Genomic DNA, 22,555 nt, shown 5'->3' on the forward strand with positions numbered 1-22,555 from the left:
TCTGGTTTGATCATGGATGTTTGTTCAAGCCCTTTTCCTGGCTTGGGTTTGTGAGCCGACACAGTATCACTTTCGTGACCATATCACCTATTCCTGACTATGGTCGCATCCCTTGCCACTCTATCCTTATGTTTACAAATTCTTTGCGGGTGTCAGACCTTATTCACTCAGTCATTGCCAATAGGTCTTTATGTGTTGTCCTGCTCCCTGTAAACTGGCTCAGTGTCTACAGCGCCTCCATGCTCTGAGTGTTCTTCAAACCTCTCTCTCTACCTCTATCTCTCTTTTTCTTTTACTCTATTTCGATCTCCCTTTCTCTTTCTTATCCCGCTCTTACTTTCTCTGACTCGCTTTCAGTCTCTGGCTCCAACCCATGTGATTCTCTCATTGACTCAGTGCCTGAAATATTTAAGCGGGACTCTCAGCACTTCTTTCGTCATCCTCTCTTTCAGTCTCTGGTCTCTTCCCATTGGCCACCACACAGCAGATCTATGGCAGACTGCATCATGACCCACACTCCGACCCCACTCAACTCACTGTTGGGTCTCAAAGTTGCAGCGACTTAGGCCTGCTTTCTTGACTGCAATGCTGGACAGCTCATGTGATGGGCAGGACAGAGACTGTCTATGTCTGTGGTCTCTTCTTTCCCGTCTTCTTCTCGGTACAGTGTGGGACTTTTTACATATGTCATGAAAAAGCACGATGTGTCATATGTCACATTCAATATGTGAGTACTGGAATTCTGCAAACTTGAGTTTACGGGGTGGTCAGATGTTTGCATGTGGCATTATTTTAATGGCAGAAATAGCATGATGACTAGATTTATACTGGCCTTAGCACTGGCAGAACTGAAGGATTTGTGCAAATAATAGGTTTGATGCAATTACCACATTCACACTTGTGTTTGTTCCAGTGCTATCACAGATGCAAATGTTGTCATTGGACGAGGGCTAAGAGCATTCATATTTGGTCATTGACCTAGGGCTACAATGAATATTACCCAAGCTTACAGCGTAGGGAGTCATGATTCTATTCATGACATGACATGGAAGTGAGCATTATGCTTCACTTATTTTATTAGCTACTTTCCAGCAGCCCTTCAAAACTTTAAAAAAATGTTTTTCAAAACATCAGCAATAAACTGCAGAAAAAATAAGCAAACAAAAAGAGAACTACTATCTTCCATAATTCCTTTGTTTCTGGTAGTTCTGAGTGCCCTGCTCTTGTCCAATCAGGGAGCACTCCAGCCCAGCACCACATGTCCCGCCCTGCCTGGGTCCCTTCCTCTTCTTTTGGATGCTGCGAAACTGAAATTTCGTCCGAACAATTGGATCAACAAAACAAAACCATTCCATCAACACAGAACGCCGCTTGAAGCTGCGCTCCTGGTGAACACCATTGCGAACTGGCTAAGACACTCATTACGTTACCGACGTCACTGTAATCCCCGATCACACTCAGCCGTTCTTCTGCTCTTCCTGTGCAACAGGAGAGAATCGGTAATTAGGGAGAAGAATATGCTTAACATCCGCACATCACTGAACATACAATTCATTGTATAACGCATATTCACTGGGAGGGATAATGCTCACCTCCGTGTCTTAATAGAATCAAGACTGCTTGTGCTGCAAGCTTGGGTAATCTTTATTCTTTGTCCACTGCTGCTGCTGCAATTGCTGATACCGGCTTGAAATAGAAGGTCTTGTGGAGTTGCTAGACCAGTTTGCAGCACTCATGAGATCCTGCAATGATACACCTGCTGCAAAGGCCTTGGAAGCCATGGCTCCCTGTACAGAATGCACCCCGAAAATCAACACATGGTCCATGATAGAGCCATTACTTCTCTAACCCATCTTGCTATGGTGGAAGACACAACGACATGGAATGGCTTCCTGCACACAATCTGTAGCTGCGTTACAGTGCGAGCCCTGAAATCCGCAGTATCGACTTCATACTACTTAATGCACTGCGCTTTACATAACTTGGCGTTATTGGCAAAGTACAGGTAAGAGATTGTCGAATTACTCTTGGTGCGCCGGGTTATATTACAGGGGATCCCCTCAGGGTTGAAAACCTGTCTATCTCTAGGGCTGACACGTGTCTACAAGAAACTAAGCTTAGCAAGGTGGCTAGCTTGCCAGATAACTGTTGCACTGACAAGAACTCGTTGCACTGCCACTGATTGAATATTATCACATTGACGTCCCACAAAGAGGAATACTTTGGTAAAGGGGGCTTGCTAACCTTCACCCCTTTGATCATGCAAATGACTGCTGGATGCTCACCCACAGGTGCGCCGTCCACCAGTTTGTGTCCCGCTGAAATGGCAGATCTGTACACCCCTACTATCCTAAAATCTCTCCCCTGTCCTGGCAAAGCCGTCAAAAAATGTATCGCCCACCTGCACTTGAGGGATAGAAACAAGATGAATACCTCTTTTGCTTGTACCATCTCTCCCATGTGTGCCATGCAGCACCATAGCTCCTGGCTGTGGATGGGGCCCAAGATACCTTGATGAACTCGACAGCTTTCTCTGAAAGTCTTGGCATATTCCATCTGTGCCTGAAACCCTGCACGCTATCAGAGCAAGGCTCTGCTCTTGTAGTAGGGGGTGTACTGCTCCAAAGGGTCCGTCGGCAGGTCTGTCCGATAGGAAATCCTCTGCGGGAAATCCAAGGAACTGGAAACCATACTTGTGACCTCCATTCTGGCATAACTACCACTACTTCTGCTCTGTCTCTCTGAATCTTTTCTAGCGCCCTCTCCAGCATTGCGAAGGGCGGAAACGCGTAATGAACCTTCCCTGCCCAGTGATGTTCTAGCGCCTCAGGATCTAGTCTCCAGCTGAAGTATTTTGGTTGATTGCGTTCTCTGTCTGAAAGCGAAGAGGTCCTGCCAAACACTGCTCTGTGTAATCTCCAGTCACTTGAATCCCGTAAATAGCGGGAGTTCCAATATTGTATTATGTTCTGTGATCCCGGCAGGTATTCTGCCGTGACTGAGATCTTCCGGGCCAGGCAAAAGTGCCAGAAATCTTTTGCTAGCCCCACTAGCATTCTGGACTTCGTTTCACCCAGCTTGTTGATATACCTTACTGTGAATATATGCACAGTAGCACGTAGCAATGGACCTTCCCCCTGACAAAAGCTTTTCCTGCATATGAGCCCGTTAGCAGCTCCAGGCAGTTGATGTGTAATTATTTTCTGCCGGGGACCACTTTCCTTCTGTTTGCATCTACCCGCATCTTGCACCCCATCCTGACCTGCTGGCATCGAATTCTATGATGAGCTCTGGAACGTCTCCGGATATGGTTCGGCCGTTCCATGCCTCCATATTGTGCAGCCACCACTGAAGCTCTGTTTTGCTTTCCTCGTCAAGCAGGACCAGCTGCTGGTAATGCATGCCAACCCACCCCCCCTGGAGATGTCTGATCTTCAGCCTCTGAAGGGCCCTGTAGTGTTGCAGCCCCAGAATATCTCTTAAATGGAATCTGCTACCGGACCCACTATTCTGGGTAGACTCCGTAGCAAAATAACCGATCTTCTGAGGACAACCCTCAACTCCTTCTTTATCGCCCTCATCTTGTGAGTCGGAAGTTCCAAAGTCGCCTTCCTGGTATCTACCACAAAGCCCAGGAACTCAGTCCTCTTGCGTGGGGTGAGTGCTGATTTCTCCTCGTTTACTATGAACCATAAGTCGATCAAGACAGAGGTTGCTCACTGCACTTGAACCTGCAGGTGCTCTCTGTCCTCTGCCATCAAAAGGATATCGTCCAGATATATGATCATCCTCATTCATTTACAAAAAGGCAATTAAGAAAATGCCATATTTCATTCTATATTCAATTCTAATTAGAGAAGCAATCTGAAGTACTTATTGGCTAGAGAGCAGCAAAAAGAAGAGGAAGGAGCTCAGGGGCAGGGCGGGACATGTGGTGCTGGAGTGCTCCCTGATTGGACAATAGCAGGGCACTCAGAACTACCAGAAAGCAAGTATGGGAGATAGTAGTTTTCTTTTCGTGTTCTTGTTTTTTTCTGCAGTTTGTTGCAAATGTTTTGAAAAAGGAGAAAAGGGACCTTTAAAATGTTGAAGGGCTGCTGGGGAGTAGCTAATAAAAGAAGTGAAACATAATGCTTGCCTCCGGTCTTGACATAGAGTTTGGTGTTGGCACAAAGACCATAAATGTGCTGATACATACATAAAGTGCTTTCATGGGCCTGACCATGGTATATGTTCTCGCTGGGGTCGGTTGGGAGTGGCAGTCCGCCCACACCAGCCAGCCTGCAAGCCAATAACAGATAGCTGATACTTCCTCCGGAGGCACAGTCTTTCCACTTATGTCCACCACTGTACCTATCCTCACTGACCTTTGGCCCTATACCACTGTGGGGAGCACTGGACTCCCATCTTTCTGCCACTTGCAACCGTAAGTCAAACCTGCTGGGACCTGGCAGTTAAGGTTATACAATAAGTTAAGTGAACATAATAGAATCAGTGGAAGGTTGGGGCCTAACAGACACTGCATGTTATCTGGAAAGTGTCCCTGCTGTCAATCAGCAATGATGTGCTGAGTGACAATACCGGAAACCTGGCATGATGTATTAAATTGGCGTAATAGCACTTGGCAATGATCTAGCGATTTGGGAAGGAGTTTGTTTGATAACATGCCATAATAATAACGTGCTCTCTAAGCTCAAACATTAAACATTTTTGTTAAAAGGCCTAAACAAAAGGCAAAATAGAATTCTATTTATCTCCTTACATAACTACTCACTTATATTGTCTTTGTAGGGGGTGCCTTTTACTGTCAAAATGGTATGCCTGTAAGCATTTTGACTTCCAAAAAACTGGATTTACTTTGACATTTTTAGTCTTAGAATGTTATGATTTCCACTCCAAACTAGTTAACTTAAGCACTGTGTGCTGTTGCCATGGTGGGCACAGTGCGATGGTGCTTGTGGTATGGGATGTGGTCAGACCCCTTAGGTGGCATTCAGTAGCCCAGTAGCCACAACAGTCGAACACTTGGTCAGTGGCTGTGTCATTATTTCTATGAAGCAACATTTAGAACCTAATCCCATTTAAAAATAAATAATGCAGGCACTGCCATTCAGTGTACCTTTATAATTAGCCATCCCATCTAGTCCTACGAATGGGTCCTAAGCACCCAGCCCGGACGTGACATGACTGGATCAGGCTTTAAGAGAAGCCAAGCATGCAAAAACACATAAGCCTGGGAGGAGATCCTCTGCCCATTCCCATCATCCGCTCCATTCTCCCACCTCTTAACTCCTGTCACGTCAATTCTTCTTCAGTCATAGGGAAAAGACATGAACTAATCCTACGGAGACCTATTATTCTTGTTGGTATCGTAATGTTTGGAAGCACTTTATTTTTTTGATTCTCAATATCTTAAGATGTTTAAGGTCATGTTTGCTTAGTTCAGCTCCTTTTTAAAGCATGGTTGAAAATCCTCTTTATATGGGATTGCCCTTTTGAATACAGACTCCCAAAATGTATGTCCTAAGTGTGCAGGATATTGACATCAAATGGGTGTATCAATTTCTTGTAAGACTATGGGAATCAAAATTTTAATCTAGAGTAGCAACCTTGTTAGACCTTTTGATAAGAAAACTCCATAAGTGTTCTTGAAATGCATTGTTGGAAGAAATAACTGTGATAAAGTATCACCATTGACCGGTCTAAGTCCAGGAAAAAACAAAAATTACTTCAATGTCTTATTAAACGAACTGGAGAGCAGAGCTGCAGGGCCAAAAAATGGAAGACGGCCAGAGGAGCGGCAGATCAGTTTTGGCGGAGAGCATCCGTGAGGAGGAAGATGCTCTACAAAGAGCCCTGCAGCAAAACGTTGGCAGTGCATAGCAGATAAAGTAAGCCAAAGCTGATACACCGAGGACAAACTGTATCGCTCATGTAACAAGAAGCTGAGACCCTGGCAAAACGCTGATAGAGTTTTGGTTACTCTAAAAAGAGTGTCTTTAGTAACCATTATATAAGCTAGGCCGATAACTGATTTGCATGCTTTTTTGGCGGAAGTTCCTTACATGGTGTTTATAGGAGGAACTGTAGGTTTGAGTATTCTTGTGTCCCGTCCCCTTTCCTTCATACTGAAGGGGACACCTGTTTCCTTTCTCCATAATGAAGGCATATACCATTGTGCGCACTCTCCAGAGTAACTACATTCTGCTAGGGAATAAAGCCAAGATATAATTTTGCAAGGATAACAAGGTTTACTCACATAAAATATAAGTGTCAGCAAAGAACTCTGGTGCTCGAGAGTGCTCTGCCAAAAATTACACAGGCAGCACATTAAGAAGGCAAAAGGTATCATTAGTGACATCATTATATACATAGAAATCCACATAGCCGGTTGCTGCGAATGTATGCACAGGCCTGCTCCATAGAGAATGCCAGGCACTAATTGGCTGGTTCTTCTTCGTCGATCTGGCTCCACGTGGGTCAACTGGGCTCATCTTCGCGTTGAAGGTCAGGGCATACATACAATACAACTAACCTAAACAACTGAAACCGGCTATTTATTCATTATGACGGCCATCTGGGCAACACAGGAAAGGGGTGATCAGCTGAGGAGAGGATAAAATAGTTGTGCTGATCCCCACATTCAGGGCTTCGTTAATACTGCACCCAAGGTCTCCCTATGTAGGTTGATCTGTGATTTACCTTCCCTGGTGCTTCATGATACGAAAAGATATGTGTTGCTATTGTAGAGATATATGGTTGTGCAGGCTTTAAGTCTGTGGTGGGCACCTCAGGGAGGTCAGGGCCTGGAGGTCGGTACTTATCGGTATGTAAAGGGGTAGGGGGTTGGGTCTATGAATTGTGGCCGGCTGCGGTCTGGCTGGGTGGGGGTCAGGGGGTCATTGGCCCAGTGGCAGTTTAGTGGAGATGGATGGACCCCGTGCTGGTACCTCGTACTGTCTCACGCTCTTCGCAGGGCGCATTCTTGGAAGTGATACTAGATTATTTGCAACACTGAGAGGACAGGAGGGAAATGGACTTCCGTTGGAACAGCAGCTTGGTGTGCCGATGTTGGGCTGGGAATCTCTGAGTGAACTTGGGACATGCACATCGCAGGCCATCAGCATGTCTGGTCTTTGCCTAGTAAAAAATGGAGTTGCGGAGCAGGAGCATGGCTAGCGCTACTTTTATATGTGCCCTGTGGGTGGGGGCTATTCCCCCCCCTTGTAGGTTATATCACCTTGTATGTGTTCCGCCTAACTCGGAAGCGCTTGGGGGGTAGGATAGGCTAATTTCCATCCCAATATTCCCCCCTTTCGTTACTTCTACAATAACAAATTCACCCCCTCCATTTCTTCGTTCATTTGCTCGTCTTTCTGCTTCTTCCTATGCTGGGGTACCCTTTATGGGCATCTATGCTCTGCATACGCTTCTCAAACTTTCCCCGCACTGTGCATACTGTTCAGGGGTACAGGTCATTTATATGCATCCCCCATCTCTGGCTAAATCTACCCACACTTCTTTGTAATTCTCAGGGTCTGGCGGAGTGCAATATTTGTAATATATAGTGTGTCCACTTCATCCCCATAACCATGATATATTGCGACCATACGATATTTGGGGTCATCATTTTGCTCTGTCTGTATTTCTACTTCCTTTGTATCATGAAGCAACCTTTTATTATTATTCCCAATTGTCACCATCATCATTGCACTATTAGGTACTGCTTTGGCACAACAACGGAGACCTAACTGGCACACGCAAAATATCACCAGGTTGAACACGACGATAGGGATCAGCATGTTTACAGTAGTGCCAGGCCATGGTGGTACCCAGCCGAATGCCATTTTCACCCAGTCATCTTGTATTCCTGCTTCCTTTTTCATTTTTATACCAAGTTCATGCACCGCTGCTGACACATGCGATAGTGTCCTGTTTTCAGCGTCTGTAGAAGGTACAAAGGTACAAAACATGAACTCCCGATCTTTTTGCAGACCCCGCCCTCCATGGGCGTGAGGAGGTCGAGGATGTACCGGTTCTGCATTGTCATTAACCGGAATGCTCTCATTTCTACCTTGATGACATCGAACCCTTCTTCAGTCTCATTTGCCAACTGGATCAGCTCCCAGCTGACTATTTGAAGCCACTTGCCATTGGCTCTGGTTTGAATGCTGGGCACAAGGGATGCAAAAAATGTTTCTGCTGAACTGAAAAGTTTATATTCGTTGGGTATTTATGCAAGTAGATCAGAGGAAACTTGGGACAGATAATTGGAGGATCGTTTTTTCCTGAACAGCTGATCATGGCGCTCCTCTTCTGAAGGATACGGAAGCTTGGGGGTAAAACAGTAGGCATTACTTCTGTCTTGTCCGATGTTGCTTGTCCGTCGCCAGGCAATGGTCCCCCATTTAGGAGTTTATCAGGTACTATCAACTGGGCTGAATGTAGCATTGCAAGCAAACAATAGCCTCTCCATGACGACGGGAGGTGCAAGTATGCCTTTTTGCTACAAACCCAGTAGTAGTCCATCAGCACCGCGGATCCTTTTCAGAGATCTGGAATGATCACTGTTCTGTTGCAGTGTTTGTTGGACCCCACAGAAACCGCTCCTTCCCATAGAAACAAAGTTCACAATGTTCTTCTTGTTGTACTTTCACTGGCTTCTCAATGGCTGTAACAATTGTCAGTTTTATAATATATTCTGTCCATACTTGCGCACAGGTTTTCTCTGCAAAGGCAAATGTTTCTTCGGAATAAACACAGTGTCCTTCTGCTTTGCACATGAAAGTTGTTTCTCACTGTGAAGCTTGTTCCTTCTTTGGCCAGGAAGGGTTCCTTGAAGCATTTGGGATTTGTCGAGCCCACCTTACATTTGTGACTGTCCGGATCAAGGAGTTTTAGCTTGACGCTGCATGCCTGAAAGGTGCTCTTTATCCTACATAGTGCAAGGTGGATGAGACATTGGGCCTCAAAATGAGGTTGCAGGTCCGGAAACAACGTTACCGGTAAGCTTTACGGTACCATTGTTTCCTGACCAGCAAACCACGAGTTCTGTGAGCGGGTGCCTTTCAGCCGGCCAGGCGGAACAGCACCCGCCCACAGACCTTGATGGATGCGCTGGTACTGTTACACAAAGTGTTGGTGCATCCGTCCTCCCCATTTCCATCGAGTCCAGTGGGACTCAATGAGAATGGGGATTTACCGACACAGCTACCACCAGAGTCATAATGAGGTCCACTGTTTCTTCTAATGGTACCTCTTGTGGTACTAAAACCTTGAGTGCCCCAGATGCGTACAGTATTAAGGAACAAACATAGCAACTCCCATTAGTCGTTCGTCTTCCCATTGCACTCTTGTCAGAGTACCAACAGTGTGAGTGACCGGCATGGCAAAGGTCTTCAACTTTACCCAACCCTAAGCCATGATACACATCATATTTGTACTGGCGTGTCTGCCGTTTTCGCCTGTCACTGCGCAGGGGAAATGTCTTTCCACCTAACAATGTTCTATGTGATCTGCTCCTGTTGCATAGGGACCTTTATACACGTGGTACTCATAATTGAAACATCATACTGGTTTGGGAGTTGCTACAAGTAGTATCTGTGGTATTGGGCATTGTGTGGTTTCCTCTCAGTACAGAATGTTTGATACTCATTACTGAGACATTATTATTTACATTCATGTGTTCATTCGGAGTTGGCGGGTAGGAGGAACCTATGACTATATTAGGGGCTGGGGTAAGCAACATGTTAAATACGGAGGTCGTTGGTTTTACATTTAAAACTTTAGAGAGTATATAAATTGCATTTGGGGCATCAAGTGACACATTAGTTTCATTTTCACTGGATACAAGAATACCTGGATCTCTTTTCGTTGTATTTTTATGCAAACTAGTGAGGAGTGCCACTCCAGGTCCACTTTTGGCCGTCATATCCCCATTTGCCCCCCACTCGCCTTCTTTTAGATGGATCCCCCAGATAAAAGACCCACTATAAACATTAAGAAAACAAATAATACAACTGACAATTTAATTCCGCAATTGAAGCTATATCTTCTTGTAAAATTGATCTTATTACTACTGCTATCTACATTTGCAATTTCATTCAATGGTGTTAGTTCCATTATTGGTGTACCTGCGAAAAGGTGGAGAATGGGATGGGTAACCGTATGAGGGAGAGAGAGAGAGAGAAAGAGCGAGAGAGATCATTACTTAACGTAGCTCATGCTCTAGCAGCAATGCATATTCTTTCTTGCATTTGTCATATGCAATATGCAATAATAAAAATGGACATAGCGCTACTAATTAGGGTGTAGTGGCAGTTGTCTGATCCCCCGTTTGGGTACTTTGGGGTACATTACCTTGTGCTTTCCGGACATCTGAGAGGTGAATCCAGTACCGCAACCCTTTCACTTTTACAACCACGGGGAGTTCCACTTCCGAACGAAGCTTTGCACATAGATCCATTCTCATGGCGATAAGGGCTGGATGGGGGTACTTTCTGCTACAGTCCCTGTGCTTGTCTCACTCTCTGTTGTGAATGGGGGTACAATTTGTTTTGATATACATCTTATTGCACATGTGAGTTGTGTGACATACTCTTTGAATTCCTCTTCTAGGACAGTGGCTTTTCTGCGAGCATCAGAGGCCCTTCTTTCTGGCGACGGTGGCATTTGCATTCGTCTGCCAGTTACAATTTCATGGGGGGACAGGTGGTGGTCCTTGCTAGGCTGTGTGTGTAATTGGAACAGTACCAGGGGTAAGCAGTACACACAGTTTTTCTTTAGAGTGTTGCACTATTTGGATAATCTACTCTTGAGGAGGTTGTTTATTTTCTCAACCCCTCCATTCGCTTGCAGGTGGTAAATCGAGCACATATTGTGTTTTATCCCTAGGAGGGATGTTACTTCTCTGAATAATTCATTGAAGAAGTGTGTTCCGTTGTCTGACCGAATGACTTCACACACTCCCCATCGGGGGAATACCTCTCTAACTAAAAATGTAGACGCACACTTCACATCTGGGTGGGCACAAGGCCTTGCTTCCACCCACCGAGAGAATGGACACACCACCACAATCAAGTATCGGGCCGCATTGCACCTTTCTCCCATGTCCGCGTAATCAATGTGCAGCTCACGGAAGGGGCCCACAGGGCGGGTCAAGGTACCCCGCAACGTTCTCAGTCATCCCTGTGCTGAATATTTGACAGGTGGTACATTGGACCACCATTTGGGTCAGGTACTCCTGTAAATTGGAATGAACCAATCTTTCTGGAGGTTGGCAGCTAAATGTTGCTTTGTGCTGGGAAATGTAGTTGTTATAATGCTATGTATAGTAGTTCAACCCGCGTGACAACTTTTCCTATTGCTTGTTGTCTCCAGAGCAAATCATTTGGTGATTGGGTACAGCCACCTTTAAGCCATAGCTCTTGCTCAGCAATATGTGCTCTGCGCTGAAGTTCTATTATTTGAGCTATGGGGAGCGCTGTGTATGAGTCTGTTTTGTGTGCTGCATCTTTGTTTGCCAAAATAAGTTCTGCACCCATATGTACCGGGAGATACGCTGCTTGCTTGGCTGCAGTCCCCCAAAGATATTTTATCTGTGTTCTGTGTGTGTGTGTGTGTGTGTGTGTGAGGCATTTGACGACGGCCACCACATAAGGTTCTGTGAGGGCCGAAATCAATTTGTTCAGTAATTAAGCATGTTATACTGGGGAGCCGTCTGCTCTCCTGAACCCTCTCCTTCTCCATCTGGACAGTCCTGCATACACCGTCGTGATGACGTATGTGGAATTGGAATACATTTTCACACAGCATCCTTTGGATGCATGAAGGGTTTCAATTAGTGCTACAAATTCTGCGGCCAGTGCGGAATAATGCATTGGCAATCATTTCATGATCATTGTTTCATACTCCCCTTCTTCCATCCTCACCACGGCAACCCCCACATGTTTTTCTCCTGTCTCCTGGTCGATGGATGCTGATCCATCGAGGAAAAACACTTCCCCTTCCTCTAGGGCGTACTCTTTTGCCTTGGGAATGTCATCATCTTCTCCCTCATATGTTGCACAGTCGTGCTGTTGCATGTCTTCGACAGTGCATGGTTCTGTGAGGAATATGGCTGTATTTCAGATCTGCTCTCCAACCTTGACTCTAACATTAACTCTGTCCTCATCCTACTAGATCTCTCCTCTGCCTCTGGCACGGTCAACCATACCACCCGGCTCAACTGCCTCTGTGACAATCTGTGTATTACCGATCAGGCTCTGGCCTGGCTGACCTCTTTCCTCTATGATCGACCCCCCCAGTTGCAACTTGGGTCCTACCTATCATCTATCTCCCTTTCTACCTGTAGTGTTCCCCATGGGTCTAATCTCTTGCCCTGGTTTTTCAACCAATACCTGGCAACTCTTGCCTACTGCATTTCCATTTTCTGCTCAAATTTCCACTGCAATGCTGATGACACTCAACTCATTTTCAGGCTTCCCTCGGCCACCTCCTCTCCTTCCCTCCTCTCCGATTGCCTAATCGCCATTCAAAATTGGTGTGCCGCCAACGATCTTTGTCTAAATGCCAACATGACTGAGATCCTCGTCATCAGAACACCTTCACCTTCCTTTCCCCTCACTCTCTGGCCGGCCTCCCTTGCCCCTCCTCCTACCCCTACCTGCGAGGCTAAGAACCTCTGGGTCATCTTTGACTCCACACTTTCCTTCTCCGCCCACATCTCTGACGTCTCTAAAAAGTCAAACCTCCTACTGCACCTCCTTGGAGGTACTCTGCCTATCCTTTCCTTCCCTCATAAGTTCACTGTCTCCAAACTCTGGTTCTCTCTAGGTTGGATTACTGTAACAGCCTCTTTCTATATCTACCTGCCTCCAATCTCCGCCCTTTACAACTAATCCACAACAGGACTGCAAGACTTGTCTTTGGCCTCAAGCTCTGGGATCGTACCTCTCCAGCTCTGAAATCCCTTCATTGGCTCCCAGTGGATGCTAGGATTAAATTTAAAACCCTCTGCATAGCCCACAAGGCTGTCTGGGGCCTTCAACTATCCCTCTGTAAATACCTCCCCTCCAGAGCCCTTCGCTCCTCTACTTCAAACTCCCTCAGGGTCAGTCGTTTTTCAAAGAAACGAGCTGGGGCTAGATCTCTGTCTTCGGCTGGGGCCTCCCTTTGGAACAGCCTTCCTGCCACCTTGAAACTTGAGGAGAAGCATCTCCGGTTCCGGAAGCACCTCTTCGCTTCTGCCTTTGCCACTCTTTTCCCCAGCTGATCTATTTTCTCTCTCGGCACTGTGCACCTGGTCACCCTCTGTCCTTCGGACCCAGGTACCTGCTCACCATGCCACCCTGCTGCACTGACTCTGGGCCAACCCTTTTTGCACTGGGGTCTGTATCTGTACCCATACACTCCCCCACCCACTTTTCGTCTGCACTTATCAGATATACCCTGTCTGCTTAACCTAGCACTTGCCACTTGCTGACTGCACTACTACTGTTTATTGCCTTTTATTTATTTTACTTTTTTTTATTCTGTCTCTCCTCTGTTCCGCACTTTCCACTTCTCCCCCCTTCCATGCACTTTCCCCCTCTTCCCTTTCCCATGCACTTGCGCGTTCTCGATATCGCTAGGCCTAGTAAGATTGTTGTTTTTGTTCTCCCCTGTTCCCTTCCCTTTGCCTGGTCGCACTCTGAAACACTTGTGTACGAGCGCAACATAAATAAAATATCATACCATATCATATTTACTGTCTTACCACATGGATATTTGCACTGGACAGGATAATTTCATATGCTAATGCCTCTGCATTGTCAGGGTGGATTTTGATAATTCTAATATTGCAAACAGTGAGTCCTCGACATATAGAGTGATGGAGCACCCCATTACGATTGAGGAGCTTTTTTCAATAACGAAGACTGCGGCTGTGAGAGCTTGTTCGCAAGCGAACTGACCTTGCATCACTGAATCAAGTGTGCCGCTATAATATGGCAGTGCTTTGTGCCCCATCAAACCTGTCTGTGTCAACACTGCGGTCATGAGGGTACCATTTGAACGTGAGAATAAATATAATTCTTGGTCGTAATCACGGGTCGCTAGAACTGGAGCTGTTGAGATCAGTTCTTTAGGTCATTAAACCCTGTTATCATTTCTGCTGTCCACTTAATAGGCGTTTTTGTCTTTTTATGCTTCCTTAAGCCCCTGCAGGACCGGCCTGGTGTAAGCTACATAGTCTAAGATCCAGACCCTACAGTAATTGCAGAGCCCCAGGGACAACTTCATCTCTTTCACTGTGTTTGGTTTGACAGTGGCACATACTGTTGCTGCTCTGTCTGGAATTATCCTTTTACCATCTTTTGAAATGAGATGCTCAAAGTACAGGACCTCTGCCAAACAGTACGTGAGTTGTTTCTTGCCTACTTTGTACCCCTTGTGTGCTAGCAGTAGGAGTAGAGTAATGGAGTCTCTGTGACAGCTCTGCTTGCTGTTGCTACAGACCAGTAGGTTGTCTATGTACTGAATGATCGTACTGGGGTCCTGAATGTTACAAAGGTCTTTGTGCAATATCCTATTGAAGATACTAGGGCTTTCGCAGTACCCCTGAGGTAAACGACGGTGCTCGTATCATTTACCCCCCAGAGTGAATTCTGTAAGGTATTGTGATTCTGGATCGAGAGGCACTGAGAAAAAGGCATTTTTCAGATGCACTACAGTGAAATGGGTGGCCTGTTTTGGGATACTGCACAGGATGGAGGCAGGATTTGGAACTAGAGGAAATTGTTTCTGTACAATTTCGATAAGGGGGCTACGGTCCTGGGTCATCATCCAACTGCCCCCTGTGGATAAATAGCAGTATTGCATGGGGAAGTTGAGGGGCCAATTATTCCCTGCTGTAAAAGGGATGTAATGTTTCCTGTATCCCTTCCTCCGCTTCCCTCGACAGGGGTTTTGTTTCACTCTTGGTAGCATAGCTCCTGGCTTGAGCGTTATTTTCACAGGGGTCACTTCTCTTAGCATTCCCACATAATGTGGGTTGGTGGTCCATAAGTGGGGTGGCACCTGTTGCATATCTGTTTCATTAAAGGATGTGGGTCCACTGACAACAGCCATGAGAGGGCTCGGACCTTTCCTAAACTGGACCATAATGTCGCAGGGAATACAGATCTCTAACACAACCTCTCCATCATTGTTATTGTCCTCAAACAGCTCTTCATCAGTCAATTCTTGCAGTGGTATATTGGGGTCAGTGTATAGCACTGTACGCCACTCGCACCCGTGGATGTCAGTACCTAGTACAACAATTCTTTTTGCAGACACTTGCAGCCCTTCCAGATCTAGAGACAAAATGGTGCCAGCTACCACTTCGGGTATTGCTACAGGGTGGAAGACAAAATCTGCGAGCACTCTCCAGTCTTTCCTGGTAAGCTGGGATACTGCTCTTGCTAACCCTCGAATTCCGTATATGAAAATATCGGGGTTTACTGGTATCCCCCTCACCATTATTTCATTTACCACTGCATGGATCACCAACATTGCTCTGAAGGAGCACATGCCAGGGGTGGAGAAAAAACGACCCCTCTCTCTGTGAAGTATATGGCCATATTTAATTTACTAAGCAGGTCCCTACCCAGTAGGTTTACAGGTGAGATTTCATAGTAAAGGAGGGGGGCTCGTACTACTCCCACCCCCTATCTTGACATCGAAATCTTCTGTGTATGTAACCGGTACCACAGCCCCAGAGAATCCCTGCGTGTCGCGAGTTTGTGCTGATAACGAGAAGTCACCTTCGCAAATGCATGACTTTTCTGCCCCCGAGTCCACCATGAAAATTAACTGTTGATTTCCCATCTCTGCCCCCACCAGTGGTTCCTCTTCTGGATGCTAGGTCATTGATAGTACTGGACACGCAAGTGCTATCTGTGGGATATCCTAGTTAGGATAGGTGTCTGTTCCTGGGCAAGCAAAAGGGTCCCCTCACATTACACAGGCACCTTGGAAAGGTGCTGCTGCGCCATTCAGGGCAGCGGCAAAGGGGTGTCTGTTTACACCTACCTGATGATTGGGGCAGCTTTGCTGGATCTGCATTGCGTGGGGGGGTGACGATAGGTGCTCGGGCCAGGCATCTGGGGAGGTAACTGGGTTTATGGTAGGGGTATTTCATATGAGCGTTGGGCTAGTCCCTGCAGACTACCGGGTGGGGGTTGCCGTACTGTTGTTGATTGTACTATGGGTGGTTATATTGATAGTTCCCTCCTGGCCTGCTGCAGCATTCTCTGGAAAAGTGGCCCCACCTCCCGCATGACCAACACTGCCCTTGCCCACCTCCTCTTTGCCTTGTCCTCTGAATCCCCCTCCTCGGTGCCCTTGGGACCCACCTCGTCCTCTTGGGGGTCTCCCTTGCCATTGGGGTCTCGTGTATTGTTGATTATCTCCCTACTGTTCTTGCCCGTTGACTGCCCACACAGCAGCCATCCTTGCCTGTGTGGCGAGGGAGACACCTCCCTCTTCCCCCATTTGTTCTGTGGGTGGCACTGCTGCTACTGTAGCTTCTTCCACTAGTTTTGTTTCCACTAGTTTTGCTTCCTCAGCCTTCCTTGTCTGAATAGTTTCCTTTTCCTTCTCTTTGCTCCTCCTACAATGATTTTCTGAGATGCTTTGAATTTCAGGCCAACCTTTCGCTTCTATCACCACTATCTTATCCAGAGGCCTTCTGTACTTCATTCGGGAGTTCCCGCTTTATAATGAAATAAAACAAGAATGTAGATTGGTCCCACGCGGTGCCCGTCTCTGCTCTCCACATCTCTTGGACCCAGAGAATGTACTGCGCAGCATCTTCCTCATCTCCCATAGCGCATTGCATTATGGAGTGTAAGTCGGGATTATCTGGGAAGGCTCTTCGCAGTGCATCCCACACATGCGCTTGTATATTGTTAAATGAAGCCCTGTCATGGGTGTCATTACGTATGGTTACTCCCGGGTACCACACTTCCACCCACATTGATTCTGCTTGGCGTTCTACCGCAGACATTACCAAGCTCTTAATATCTCCTATAGCTAGGGATACCACTGCAGTGTGCTTTTCCAAGGCGTAAATCCATTTTCCCGCGCTGACTGTGAGTGGGGGAGGGATTTGAGGAGGTTGTTTTTATCCATCTGGTCCCATGGAACATAAGGAGGCAGTCCTGCTCTTTTGTGGGACAGGTGCATTTGCAATTTTGATTGTACCTTTCTGCATTTTGCTCCATTCCCTTTCTTTTTTGCTAAGGCCATTCCCCAAAATCTTTCCCTCAACCTCCCTTCCCATGCCCCTTCCACCCTTGGTGTGGTCACTTGTAGTTGCTGTACCCCTCCCACTGCTTCCTCTTCCTCATCATCGAAGTAACTCCAGTACTCCTCATCCCACACTGACCCCACGTTTCATATCCCAAACTGTCTGTCTCCCCTTCCCTTTCTACACGCAAGGCCCATATGGGGGCGCTATCAATCCTTAACAGAAAATCTCCTGACTTCCACTCATCTTCCTGTGGGGGAGGAGGGGTACTCGGGAGACTCACATTCTGCATGTAATCTAGCCAACTCCGTAAAGGTGGAGATCAAAGCTACTTCAATGTCCCTTGCTGTGTGGGCGGGAGTTGCGGTTGGTGGATCGGAAAGTGGGGGCGGCTCTGTATTTGCATTTGCCAGGGCACTTCCCCCAGACACATAGGTCGGATTTGAGTACCCTTCTGTTGGTCGTGTTAGCCGATGCTATCTCTTTTTTTCTAGGACAGGTGTTTCTTCAGACATTCGCCACAAATCCAATAGTTCTTGTCTATTTTGCAGTGGCTTCCCCTTGTATTTAGAAGTCAACTATGTGTTCTAAAACACCCTTATCGAAGGACCCTTCCTCTGAGAAGGAGTAGGGCATTCCTTCCCCTTTGCTTTCTGTCACCCATTGTCCGTGGTATTTTTTAATCTTGTCACTGTACATGTAAATGGGATAGTGAGGTGTCTATCCCCATGTTCACCCTCTAGCTAGAACTGCGTTTCACAACAAACTGTTTATGTGGTATCCTTCCCGTCCGTCTATATAGTAAGGGGCCAAAGGGTTAGTCAATATACAATCGTCACATGCATGTTAGAACTGTCTTTGGGTTGTAGGTCAACTGGTCGAATCTAAACGGTCGACAGGACAATTGGTTGACACCAAAAGGTCGACAGGTCAAATGATCACATTTTTTTTTTGTTTTTTCACATTTTTTTTTTTTTGGGGGGATCCCCCCAGCTCCCTTTTTTCTGCTAAAAACCACTTTTTTTCCCTAAAGAAAACCTAAAAAAATATATATAACTAAAAAAAAATTTGATCATTTGTCCTGTCGACCAAATTGTGTCGACCATTTGTCTGTCGAACATTTGACTAGACACCCTGTCTTTGTGTGGTCAAGAAGGTAGACACAGGCACTTTTTTAGACCATAAAAACATGACACATAAAAACAAAACATATACCCAATAAGCATGTTTCTTCCCCTTACAGCATCCCGCCGCCTCACTTACTCACTTCTCATTCACACCATAGAGGCCCCTCCTGGACCTCCTCCATACATATATAAAAAGACACAAAAAATGACAAGCTAAAACAATAAAACAACAACCACTACCTATTCCCGAGCCCTCTAATTATACAGGGCTCCTAATTGTCTCTTGGTTCGTATTTTCCTGCACTAGTCGGGACAGTGCGCTGTGGCTGCCACCTTCTACCCCCTCTCGGGGATAGGCTCCCTTTCCTTCCTCTTTTATATTCTCTGTATACCTTAAACTCTAATAATTAAAAAAATAATTAAAAGAATTGCCATAAAATATCTCCACACTCATAGAATCGGTCCGTTCATTCACTTCCAGTCACTGCATGTTTCCCCTCAATCATACTGCCCCATACCCAAACAAACCTGAGATGTTGTTATACCTTGCAGTCTATACTCAACGTGTCCGTGCTCTTCCGAAAGCCACCCTTCACTGTAAATTAATAACGCATCGAGGCCTCACCCGGCTCCAACGAGCAGGTGGGGTTTTCGCAAAGCCGGAACCCCCAAGAACCTCTTCTGCTGTGTACGCGTTTTAAGGGACTGGCCAGCTGTAGGTGGGCACGGCCTTTCCGGAGAGGCCCCTGGATATAGCCCTAAGTACAGGGTGCAGGAATCATGCCACAGGGGTCACCAAATGAAGGCATATACCCTTGTGCGCACATTCCAGAGTAAATACAATCTGCTAGGGAATAAAGCCAAGAGATCGTTTTGCAAGGATAACAAGGGTTACTTATATAAAATATAAATGTCAGCAAAGAACTCTGCTGCCCGAGAGCGCTAGCCCAATAATTGCACGAGCAGCACATTAAAAAGGCAAAAGGCATCATCAGTAACATCATTATATATAGTAGAAATCCACATAGTTGGTTAGTGCGAATGTATGCATGGGATGCGCCATAGGGGATGCCAGGCGCTAATTGGCTGGTTCTTCCTCGTCGATCTGGCTCCACTAGGGTCAACTGGGCTCATCTTCGCGCGTGAATGTCAGGGGATACATATGATACAATATATCTAGTCTAACCTAAACAACTGTAATTGGCTATTCATTCATCTTGACGGCCATCTGGGCAACACAGGAAAGGAGTGCTCAGCCGAGGGGAGGATAAAATACAGTCGTGCTGACCCCCACATTCAGGGCTTCGTTAATACCACAGTTCCTGCACCCAAGAGCTCCCCCTGGGATGTGATCTATGATTTACCTTCCCCGGTGCCTCATGATATGAAAAGACACATGTTGCTATTGTAGAGATAAACGGTTGCGGAGGCTTTAGATCTGTGGTGGGCAGCTTAGGGAGGCCAGGCAGGGCCTTAGGGTCGGATACTTATCGGTATGTAAAGGGATAGGGGGTCGGGTCGATGAAGTGTGGCCGGCTCCGGCCTGGCTGGGTGGGGTTCAGGGCCCCAGTGGCAGTTTAGAGGAGATGGATGGACACCATGCTGGTGCCTGATACTGTCTCACGCTCTTCACAGGGCTTCTCTTGTTGGTTCTTGGCCCCACCGGGCTTCTCTGACCAGCTCTCAGCTTCTCTGGTCTTCTCTTGCCCCCTCAAAGTTGTGCATTGGCGCCACAGCTCTGGGTCCCTCACAGGTACAGCAGTACCTTCTCTCACTCGCCAGCTCGCTGCCAGATAACTGCTTCTCCAGCTGTGGTTTTCTTGTGACAGGGATGTGCTCAGCTGGCACGCTTAGTTTGGCTGGTCCCGGTCTCGTTCAGTCTCTGTTCTCCACACAGCAGCCCCCTCCAACTTACGGTTCCTCCAGGGAGGCTCAGCCAGCCACAAAAGTCATTCCTCTCTTTATATCTTTGGCTGGCTCTTGTGAGAGCAGGTCTGCTTGCTTTGGTTCCACAAGGGGCTCATTATTCCTCCTTTCTTCTTCCTCTTGTCAGTATTTAAAAGACACTAATTTTCCTTACTCTTACTCATCACAGTGTGGTTTTACACAGACTCATAAACAGGACTACACTGCATAAAGTAACCATGAGTATAAAGCAGGGGCACAGAGGATGTGAATGTAGTGGCTTTAACAGTGTGTACAGATGTGGGTTTAGGGGTAGCGGGGTAATTGTCATATTGCGTTCTCCCTCGATAGTCTTCATCTCTCCCACGCAGGGGGTACCCTCCCATGGGATCCTCCCGCTGAGTACCACCCCCAGGGGGACTATCAGGTAGCTGCCTCACCTCCCTGGTTCCATGGGAAGGGTGCCCCGTTGGGGGAGAAGTGACGAGAAAGATGGATTTGTCACAACATTACAATCTTCTTCAACCAAAAGGTGTACATGCTATAAGGGCTAAAGCAGACCCCATGGTTTTTGAAAGGCACAATCCAATTATAATGATCTGTAAGGCTGCTGCTTGGGCTAATTCTCATGCCTACAGTAAATATTATGCATTGGATGGTAGTTACAGGGCAGATGCTTTGCTCAGTCAGTCCATGTTAACAAATAGTTTTGATAAATGTTTTATTTTCTGGAATGTTATTCTTCCACCTATCTTTTATATAGTTGGGTACTCACAACTACTGTCTTATAAGTCCCACAGCCCCTTCAGCCATACGACCCATTCTTCATCATCTCATCTCAGTCTGCTAAAATGATAATCTCCTTTAATGGGGAGAGTCAAAGGGTCACCCTGACAAGATTTGGAGGTAGGGGAAGGGGTGCAGCTTAGGAGTCAGGGGAGCTTGAAGTCAAGATTTTAATATTTACTTTCTAAACTTATTTTAACTTGGTACATGCTGCGGTACCGTCCTATGGCAGGGCATCCATTTCGTATGACTGAAGGGGCTGTAGAACTTTGAATACTGTAGTTCGTATGGGAGTAACATTTTCTTACGATTCTCAAAAACAAGAAGTGGAAGACGTGTTAAACTGTGGGAAACGTGCTGGTGTGTTGTGAGAATTCTGTGTTGTCATGTCGGCTAGTGCCAACAGGAGCCTTGGGCCTGAAGGACTTGTAGGTGGCAGCAGGTCCCGCCTCACTCTATGGCGATAGGAAGATCTGAGTGCATCTGCTGATATTGTCAGCTAAACTACCCTCTTATATTACATGGGTTTTTGTAAGTTGCAAAATCAGTCAATCGCTTAGCCTGCCTTTTCCTTAATGAACCATTGTCAATGTAAACTTTTCAAGTGACTTGTTTGATTGCATTCAAATATTATTTGCATGTTTTAAGTTACTCTTTGCTGACTGTGTTGTCAATGCAATATCTTTCTGTTTAGACATCAGATTTGAAATGCTTAACATGGCATCTTGGTTTTCCTCTACTTCTCTTCCATGTGGTCCAACAGTGCCGAAGACCGAACACCCACATTACCTCCATCAGAAGCCAGTGCAGTGGATGGTGCCAGAATCTGCCAAGACCCACATGGCTTCTGACAGAGTCTGCCAGCTGGCCAAGCACAAGATGCGAAAAGCTATTTTTGAAGGCTACGATCCCTACCGAATCCCTGAGGGAGCCAAGCTCGCTGAGGCGTCACCCCGGGTCCTGGAGCTCTGCACCCCACTCCCTCGCAAAATACGGCAAAAAAAGATTTAAACACTAACACAAAATGAGAGCGGGCCACAAGGTTCTATTAATACTGTATTTGTGTGGTAGTCTGTGAGCACTTCTCAATCTTAGTTCATCCACCCTTATGTCATGCTAATTAAACCTCCCTGAAACACATTATGTACAAGGTATGACTTTGCAAACCTGTCTTTTAATATCCGGTCTTAAAAAGCCACTCCTTGTAAGTTAGGTTATACGTTCTTTACTCCATGAATCACTCAGAGTTAATAGTTTGTAATGTTTTCAGCCCTTATGCCGTCATAGGGAATCATTGAAATTAAGAGGTTAAGCAACATGGCTCAGTCGACCGGAGATGCAGCTTAATAGTCTGTTTAGAAACCTGGCTCAGGAACTCACAGACTAAATCTCACCACTTTCGACACATAACTTACTGTTCCCCAGCACCCCACATAGGAACCATGACAACTCTTGCATCCAACCTCCT

The 22,555-nt window shown here is 46.3% G+C and overlaps 1 protein-coding gene across 1 annotated transcript in view; it reads left to right on the forward strand.

Annotated features, from left to right (window-relative positions):
* SPMAP2 (sperm microtubule associated protein 2) overlaps positions 1 to 22,227 on the forward strand; it is a 171,752-nt gene extending 149,525 nt beyond the window's left edge. The window contains exon 7 of the mRNA XM_069648097.1: positions 21,851 to 22,227. Within this exon, the coding sequence (XP_069504198.1) occupies positions 21,851 to 22,098 (248 nt within the window). The 3' untranslated portion in view covers positions 22,099 to 22,227. The remainder of the gene's footprint in view (positions 1 to 21,850) is intronic.
* The last annotated feature ends 328 nt before the right edge of the window (positions 22,228 to 22,555 follow it).

Source organism: Ambystoma mexicanum, chromosome 1p (genome assembly GCF_040938575.1).
Source record: "Ambystoma mexicanum isolate Mex_15411 chromosome 1p, UKY_AmexF1_1, whole genome shotgun sequence".
NCBI lineage: Eukaryota > Metazoa > Chordata > Amphibia > Caudata > Ambystomatidae > Ambystoma > Ambystoma mexicanum.